The following is a 9,776-nucleotide window of genomic DNA, read 5'->3' as shown; positions in this document are numbered from 1 at the left end:
CAGTAAATATTGACTTTGCTAAGCCAGTGTTTACCTTGAGGCTTCATGGAGAAACTACAAGGCAATTCATTTTCAATTTGGGCCAATTTCACAGGTTTTTAGACAGTGTGAGATTGTGATGCTGTAAAACTCAGTGAGTAATTTGACGTGTTTGCTTGAAGTAATCGCCGACAAAGCTTTAATTGCACTGTACCGGGAACGTTTTGGACGTGCGAAGACTGCAATCTCATGATGCTGAATGCAGGGAGGGATACTTTCCATTGTGCTTCTCTCACAGTAAACTCAGACTTACTCAATGTCTGATGCTTGTCCCCTCCTCCTCCTACCATTGTGTAAACCCAGTCCTAAACAGATAACGAGTGGCAGCCAAAAAGACAGCTCAGCACAATTATCCTAATGTTTGCTTCCTGTTCAGATACTGTCATGTTCCACATATGCTAAAATGACAACACTGGATCCCTTTGTTTTTTCAACTTTTAAAGGTGGAGCAATGATTTTGCTCAGGTGTAAGAGATTTAGACACTCATTGAAGCCCTTTATCTTTAACATTATATAAATACAGGGAGTGCAGAATTATTAGGCAAATGAGTATTTTGTCCACATCATCCTCTTCATGCATGTTGTCTTACTCCAAGCTGTATAGGCTCGAAAGCCTACTACCAATTAAGCATATTAGGTGATGTGCATCTCTGTAATGAGAAGGGGTGTGGTCTAATGACATCAACACCCTATATCAGGTGTGCATAATTATTAGGCAACGTCCTTTCCTTTGGCAAAATGGGTCAAAAGAAGGACTTGACAGGCTCAGAAAAGTCAAAAATAGTGAGATATCTTGCAGAGGGATGCAGCAGTCTCAAAATTGCAAAGCTTCTGAAGCGTGATCATCGAACAATCAAGCGTTTCATTCAAAATAGTCAACAGGGTCGCAAGAAGCGTGTGGAAAAACCAAGGCGCAAAATAACTGCCCATGAACTGAGAAAAGTCAAGCGTGCAGCTGCCAAGATGCCACTTGCCACCAGTTTGGCCATATTTCAGAGCTGCAACATCACTGGAGTGCCCAAAAGCACAAGGTGTGCAATACTCAGAGACATGGCCAAGGTAAGAAAGGCTGAAAGACGACCACCACTGAACAAGACACAAGCTGAAACGTCAAGACTGGGCCAAGAAATATCTCAAGACTGGTTTTTCTAAGGTTTTATGGACTGATGAAATGAGAGTGAGTCTTGATGGGCCAGATGGATGGGCCCGTGGCTGGACTGGAGAGCTCCAGTCCGACTCAGACGCCAGCAAGGTGGAGGTGGAGTACTGGTTTGGGCTGGTATCATCAAAGATGAGCTTGTGGCGCCTTTTCGGGTTGAGGATGGAGTCAAGCTCAACTCCCAGTCCTACTGCCAGTTTCTGGAAGACACCTTCTTCAAGCAGTGGTACAGGAAGAAGTCTGCATCCTTCAAGAAAAACATGATTTTCATGCAGGACAATGCTCCATCACACACGTCCAAGTACTCCACAGCGTGGCTGGCAAGAAAGGGTATAAAAGAAGAAAAACTAATGACATGGCCTCCTTGTTCACCTGATCTGAACCCCATTGAGAACCTGTGGTCCATCATCAAATGTGAGATTTACAAGGAGGGAAAACAGTACACCTCTCTGAACAGTGTCTGGGAGGCTGTGGTTGCTGCTGCACGCAATGTTGATGGTGAACAGATCAAAACACTGACAGAATCCATGGATGGCAGGCTTTTGAGTGTCCTTGCAAAGAAAGGTGGCTATATTGGTCGCTGATTTGTTTTTGTTTTGTTTTTGAATGTCAGAAATGTATATTTGTGAATGTGGAGATGTTATATTGGTTTCACTGGTAAAAATAAATAATTGAAATGGGTATATATTTGTTTTTTGTTAAGTTGCCTAATAATTATGCACAGTAATAGTCACCTGCACACACAGATATCCCCCTAAAATAGCTAAAACTAAAAACAAACTAAAAACTACTTCCAAAAACATTCAGCTTTGCTATTAATGAGTTTTTTGGGTTCATTGAGAACATGGTTGTTGTTCAATAATAAAATTATTCCTCAAAAATACAACTTGCCTAATAATTCTGCACTCCCTGTACACATACACACACACTGCTGTATTTGCCTAGCATAGAGAAAATGTGCTTGATATTTAATTTAAAGGGAGGTGCCATGATGAATGAAAAGAAATCAGAGGGAATGTTGGGTTGTTATTTACCTGTCATCTTGAGCAAATACATACCTGGGCATGTGATGTGGAGTTTCAAGACAAAAATATTACTCCAGAGGTCTGACTCATAGCTTGATGGATATTTCCATCTAAACATTACGAGAGCCAGCCCTGTCATCGCTAAACAATTTCACAGATGACATATTGCCTTGTTTGTTTCTATCTATTTACAATCTGTTTTTTATTGATATGCTTTAACTCAGAGTGACACAGCAGAAAGGCTAAAAGCTACAATCTTTTAAATCACTTTGAACTCTAAGTCTCATTTCATTTTATTTTTCCGGATCACACCCTTGCCTGAAAACATTGCTAGGTTCTTGGAAGAGCTCACAAACACAAAAGAACCCATATAACTGTGTAGTTGAGCCATGGTGGTTTCATCTATAGGTGTGTTTTTCTTGTGACGACAGTTGTATGAGAAAGGTGTAACCCACTCAAGAGGTTAACGTCAATGCTTTTTAAGTTATATCAGAGCGTGAAATGATACAGCAGGCTTTTCCTCAGCCCGGAATGTTTTCCCAACTTTTTCCAAGCTTCAGCAAAAGTCCGATTTGCCAACTTACTTCTGTTTATTGATCTGTTTAGCTGCAGGGTTAGGGTCATTATTCAAAAAGAATATCTATCTGCCCAACCGGCCATAATTGACTACCTAACATGGGACTTCCCAAATCGTTCTGTGTAAACGACTATATGGTACACCAGAAGAACAAGCCATCAAGGTGTCTTTGAAAAGGGTAAATGAAGTCTTGAAAGCTCCACATTCCCCAGTTGAGTTAGTTTTGGTTATATACTTTTTTGTGTGTTTTGTTTTTTTGCATTTTCAGTTGACTTCTTTATTTTCTAATTAATTAATTTTTTATGCAGTGGACTTTTTCACAGTGTGGATTACTGTGTGATTATTGGGAGAATTGTTTAAAATGTTTAAAATGAAGAAATACACAATGTTGTTATTATTTAATTATTTTTTGTAATTACTTTTTTCCAGATAGTGTTCTTACAGTGTTCCTAGCTCACCTACAAGAAGCTCACTAAGTGGTAGAAGGGGTGTTCTTTGTGTACACCCCAAAGTTTAACAAATTTTAGAGAAGGAACACACACATGTAAAGGAAGCACTCAAAACGTGCGGCTATCCTAAATGGGCGTTCTTAAAGTCAGCAAAGAGGCACAGAAAAGAAGACCAGACACCAGCGAGGGAGGATAAGAAGGACAGACGCAACAACATTGTCATCCCCTATGTAGCCGGTGTATCAGAAAAACTTAGGAGAGTTTTCTCCAAGCATGACATCCCGGTGCATTTCAGACCCAGCAACACGCTCAGACAAAAACTGGTTCACCCGAAAGACAAAACGCCAAAACACAGACTTAACAATGTGGTGTATGCTGTACAGTGCAGCGAGAAATGCCCAGACCTCTACATTGGAGAGACCAAACAGCCACTTCACAAGCGCATGGCACAACACAGAAGAGCCACCTCCACAGGACAAGACTCAGCAGTCCATCTGCATCTTAAGGATAAAGGACACTCTTTCGAGGATGCCAATGTTCACATTTTGGACAGAGAGGACAGATGGTTTGAAAGAGGAGTGAAAGAAGCCATCTATGTCCACTGTGAGCGACCATCTTTGAACAGAGGCGGGGGTTTACGACACCAACTCTCTGCCATCTATAATCCAGTTTTGAGATCCCTTCCCAGACGCCTTAACGCCCACTCACATCCTGGGCCATCTGACCTCAGGAATTCGCATGATAAGGTGGGGCCAGGTTTCACAATGAACACACCCGAAACTCTGGCTGATTGGGACCCACACCCGCTTTCACACCTTGGCTCAGGCGATTAGAGGATCATCAGGGGGTCCTTTTGTCCCTCTGTGGGGGGATACTCCCACTAGGTTTATATCTGGGACTCTCCACCATTTGACCTTAGAACTGAAGAAGCTTCTCGGATGAGAGGTGAAACGTCTTCAAGTAACTTAAAGAAGTCCAGACGCTTTTCTTTGCAAGCTCCTTTGACTACGATGACCTGGATGACTGAGAACCTTCACAGACAAATTTTAGAGAGCATAGCACACAACGAGAAGAACCACTTCGAGCCCTTTTTGGTCTACTGTGATGAATAGTGTATTTTTTAAGGTTTAAGCCATTTTATAGTTTGTGCCATCAAGGTTACCCTTTTTTGGAGTGGGCGTGCAAGCATCACCTTATAGTACATCTGTAATTCTGTAAATGTCACTATGTTTATAGATAAATATTTGAAAAGAAAAAGTAGTTCATTTGACCTGGGTCATGGAGAAAATGAGAAGGCCCCAGCATGACTAGTGGTCAGAAGAAAGCAAAAAATGTATTCTGGGGACAAACCGAGGCAATTCTGCTATTCCTGGTGTGGGGGGAAAAACTATCAATATGCTTTTTGTGACATTTTTGTTTCGTGGTGTGCCATGTCATTTTCTTAATGTGAAATATGTGCCGTGAAATATGTGCCGTGGCTCCAAAAAGGTTGGGAAACACTGGACTCGAGACCTGCTAGGACTCACTGCAAGCTCAACTTAAACAGGTTGGAACCCCCGTGTTAAAATTTTAGTTGGGAAATTAAGAGTTTTGTTTATTTCCAATGTTAGAAAGCTGATTTTTTTCCTTTTTTTTTTTTTTTTTAAAAGGCTCTAATGCAGCTGCTGGCCAAGTCAACTGGAGCCAAAGTAAGTGACTAACAGGAAAGCACAATGGAATATTTCATAGTTGAAGAGCCACATATTTGGCGACTATATGGGGGAATCCAAAACAGACAAAATAAGCAGGAACACTAAACACACATGTGGCAGACAGAAGGCTACACTTCACAAACACCTTATTAATATTCACCATATGCTCCATTACCCTGTAGGGGTTAGCTGATGTAAAAAGACCATTCCTGTTGCATGCAAACAGCTATTAAATACATTTATTCTTCAAACTATTTAATATTGCAAATACACAGCAAAAAGCTAGAAGTGAGAGCCACAGCCATTAACTATGTGTAGAGCGCACTGTTAATGTGCACGACACTTTTCAGCATTCATATACCAGTTGCTAAACTTTCACAAGCACTGCAGAGTAATCCATAAAGGTCTTGTCATACTTGAGTAGAACATTTATGCAACATCTGTGTAATAGAGACCTTTGTTTAAATGCCAGAAAGGCAGTACATTAAAAGACCTCATGAGAGGTGCTTAGATACTGTACAACTTCCTCCTTTCTCCCAATGGAAGCCCTACAGTATGTTTAGTGATAGAAATATATGGCAGCAATAAATCATATTGAAATTCCATTAATATGAAGAACTGATTTGCTTTGTCAAGGAGATTGTGTTGTGGTGTGATGAATGAATCCAAAGACCTCATAAATACCCTGGGAGAAAGGCACTAAGGCTGGGACAAACGCCCAGGATCCACTTAAAGAATCAAAAAGATTTATCGTCCGGAAAGAGAAAGGGAAAAGCCATGGACAAACTGAGAGAGAGGACAAGAGAAAAGAACCAAACACCTCCTAGCTTTTCTGGAACAGAGTTCATCCAGTGATGACCAGAAACTTCCAAGAACAATTGCCAACCAATCAGAGAGTACACATCTTTTCATAACAACTGGTACTTGTATCTGTTAGGGTCCCTGGGTCGTCGACCCAGTGTTTTGTGTTTTTGGTTCTTTGATTTTGTTATTTCATTATATTCTAGCTTTGCTTTATGGGTTTTAGGATTATTCTTAGTTTAGGTTCTCTGGGTGGGGTTTGGTTAGAGTTTGTGTTCTGGTTTTCTGTCTGTGTTCCATAGTTGCTGTCTCCCCTGTCTGCTGTATCCCCACATCCAGTCAGTGTCTGTGTCTGCCCTGGTCCCACGTCTCTGTTCCCTTTGTTATAGTGCCTGCCTGTGAGTCTGTGTTATGTTTCCTGTTTTACTTTGAAAGTCCATGTCTGATGTTAATGTGTCTGGTTTTGCTTCCCCTTGTCTCGTTAGGCCTGATTTGCCCCAGCTGTGTTTTCCCTCCTGTTACCCATTCCCTGATTGCTCCCTCTGTGTATTTAAGCCCTGTGTTTCTTTGTGTCTGTGTCGTGATCTACTCTCATTTATGCTGTGTGTTCCGTCTGCCTGTTCATGTAAGTTTATTTGGATTTTTGTTACGTTTTGCCACTTTTTGCCATCCAGCAATAAAAGCTGAGTTTTGAGTTACTTTCTGCCTCCGAGTGTCTGCACATTGGGTCCTTCTACTTCCACTCCTGCCTGCACACAGCCCTAACCTGACAGTATCACCTTTAATATGGCAGACAACTCTTGACCAAAGTGCAAATGATGTCACATGAGCAGTGTTGGGAAGGTTACTTTTAAAATGTATTCCACTACAGCAGGGGTGCTCAATACGTCGATCGCGATCGACCAGTCGATCGCAAAGGTAGTATTGGTAGATCGCATGGCATTAAAAAAATAGATGCCAGCCTATCATCCATCCCGTCACTTGATTGATACAGGGAAGCCAGTCAGATGACATCAGATTTTTTCTGATGCTTAGGTCGCTGCGCATGCGCAAACAGCGGCGCGAAGTGTAGTAAAACTGACAAGCTAGTCAGCGAGTTAACTCCAATTTTTAGCTCTCGGTTTTTTCTCTTAAACCTAAGAAAGGGTTAAAAATGAGTGAGGGAGCTGGACCAAGTAAGAAGACAAAAACGTATCACTTTCATACGGAATGGGAGGAGGACTTTTTTTTCACGATGTCATTTTCGAAGTGCGTTTGCCTCATCTGCCAGGCTACCATTGCAATGCCAAAGAAGGGAAATGTGGAGCGGCATTTTCGAACTGTTCACGGAAAATACGACACTACATTCCCGCCGAAAAGCGAGCTAAGAAAGAAAAAGGTGAATAAACTAAAATCCCAGTTGTGCGGACAGCAGTCATTTTTCACACAACAAACTTCAAAAGCGAAAGCCGCCACCGAAGCATCGTTCCGGGTGAGTCACATCATCGTTAAAAACAAGAAGTCTTTTCAAGATGGAGAGATGGTAAAAGAGGCATTCGTTGAAGCAGCTGACTCATTGTTCCGAGACTTTAAAAATAAGGCAGAAATAACATCTTCGATCAAAGCTCTCCAGCTGTCAAGAAGTACAGTTACACGGCGCTGTGAAGCCATGGCGGAGGATTTAACCCAGCAACTTTGGAAGGACATCGGAGATTGCCAGTGTTTCTCACTGCAGTTGGACGAATCTACGGATGTGAGTGACACAGCCCAGGTGTGCATTTTCATTCATATGGTGTTTACTGATATCACTGCAAAAGAAGAGCTATTAACAGTCCTGCCCATGAAAGAACAGACGCGAGGAGAGGACATATTTCAGTCGTTCAAAAACTTTATCGAGAAAACCCAGCTCCCAGTGTACAAATTGGTGTCTATTACCACAGATGGAGCACCCGCAATGGTTGGCCGCTTGAATGGATTTATTGCCAAGTGCAGGCAGGACGATGCTTTCCCGGACTTCCTAAATTACCATTGCATAATCCACCAACAAGCGTTATGCGCTAAAATGCTCAACATGAAGGAGATCGTGAATGTTGCAACGAAGATCGCCTGTTCTATTCGCGCCAGATCTCTTCAAAGACGGTTATTTCGTGCACATCTGGAGAAGGCTGACTGCGACCACTCTGAGTTGTTGCTACACACTGACGTGAGGTGGCTTAGTCGAGGGAAATTCCTGCAAAGATTTCGAGAGCTCTGTCCGGAGATTAAGGAGTTTTTCCGTGTAGCTGGACAAGCAGAATACATGCAACTTAACGACGGTCAGTGGCTGTTAGACTTGGCATTTTTAACCGATCTGACAAACATGTTGAATGACCTTAATCTACAGCTGCAAGGAAAAGACAAAACAGTGATCAACATGATCAGCTCAGTTAATGCTTTCAAACGAAAGATGCAACATCTCTCTTTAAAGCTGCAGCGCCATGATTTGATAAACTTTCAAAACCTGGCGTCAGAGCTGGAGATGCAAGGGATGGCCTGTTTGCAACTTGACAGTGCACGCTACACAGAGCAGATTGACAATTGTCTGTCAGAGTTTGACAAACGCTTTCAAGACTTTTCTTTGCTCGAGCCAGTCGCTACCTTCATGTGCTATCCTTTTCGGGAAGATGCTGAGGTCGATTCACTCGCATCAAAAATTGCAAAACTATTTCACCTGAACTCTTCTGGAGTGGAAGATGAGATTTTGACACTACAAGCCGACATTGAGCTGAAGTCCAGAGATCATGGACAGTTCTGGAACTTACTCACAGAAGTAAAGTACCCCAACATGAGGAAATGTGCTGCCTCTTTGACTGCATTATTCGGCTCCACTTATTTATGTGAGTCATCATTTTCCCACATGAAGATCATTAAGTCCAAGTACCGTTCCACCATGACTGATGAACACTTGGAAGTGTGTTTGAGGCTGGCCGTCAGCAGCTACTGTCCGGACTATGCATCCGTGGCTGATTCAATTCAGTGCAAGTCATCAGAGTAAACTCAGGTAATGACAAAAAATTTACATTGTTAATTGTGTTGTGAAATATTGGATATTGCGGTTATGCATGTATATACATTGTAGATATAAAGAATCCTCAATATATTTATAAATAAGTATATGTTTTGGATTTTTGTAGTGGGTAGATCATTTTGACTTGGTCATTTTATAAGTAGCTCACATGCGGAAAAAGTGTGAGCACCCCTGCACTACAGAATACATGCCCCAAAATGTATTTTGTAACGTATTCCGTTATGTTACTCAATGAGAGTAACGTATTCTGAATGCTTTGGATTACTGAATATAAGAGGAAACATTCATTTATGGTATAATTGTACACAAAACACACGGGGACTGAAAATATGATCAGATTGGCCAACCGCATTGTGTGGTAATCTGGCTCCCACTGTTATTGCATCTCAGTGTGTGTAAATTAAATTTGTGTGCGCCCACCTTCTAAAGAAGAAACATCACTCCCACAACATGAATAGACATCTAAAGCTGCTTCTTCCTGCTTTCTCAAAGAAACCCCACAAAAGCTTAAGGCTGTAGGAGTAATGTTGACTCAGGAATGGAGAAAAATAAAGCCCATAAAGCAGCATTTCCCTTGATGTGGGAAGTTCTATGTTTGGATAATGAGATCAGATTAAAACGTGAGAGCAATCAAGATAACAAAGTATTTTAATAGCAGGTGTAAATGGCTGGGTATATATGGTGCGATTTGGGGCTGTCATAGAGAAAAGATTTATGTTGATATCTTCAGTTATTGATGGTCCTACATTGTGCAGTGAGAGAGGATCAAAGTAAGCTGTTGGAATAGTCTTGCAACCAAAGACAGCTTGACAGCACTGGAAACTTACGATGATCTTACGTGACTGCTGCTACGACCTAAATCTGCTAACCAACCAACAGGATTGCAGCGCTGAATTGAACTAAAGGACGGATTAATTTGACACGAGGACTTGTGCAAAAAACAAAACAAACAGATGGAAGTAAAACGTGCAAAGCAAAACGCCTATGAT

General features: G+C 41.6%; 1 protein-coding gene across 1 annotated transcript; it reads left to right on the top strand.

The window, feature by feature from the left end:
- Positions 1-7,389: 7,389 nt before the first annotated feature.
- LOC146370272 (general transcription factor II-I repeat domain-containing protein 2-like) lies at positions 7,390-8,754 on the top strand. The gene has a single exon (XM_084954460.1). The coding sequence runs from the start codon at positions 7,390-7,392 to the stop codon at positions 8,752-8,754; it is 1,365 nt and encodes a 454-aa protein (XP_084810586.1).
- Positions 8,755-9,776: the final 1,022 nt, after the last annotated feature.

This window comes from Perissodus microlepis, chromosome 16, assembly GCF_051167445.1.
Source record: "Perissodus microlepis isolate ML-2025 ecotype Zambia chromosome 16, ASM5116744v1, whole genome shotgun sequence".
Classification (NCBI taxonomy): Eukaryota; Metazoa; Chordata; class Actinopteri; order Cichliformes; family Cichlidae; genus Perissodus; species Perissodus microlepis.
This window is presented reverse-complemented; position numbering and strand designations above follow the sequence as displayed.

What these genes read in the sequence shown, in the direction of transcription:
- LOC146370272 (XM_084954460.1), top strand. Translation starts at nt 7,390, where the DNA reads ATGGCGGAGGATTTAACCCAGCAACTTTGGAAGGACATCGGAGATTGC.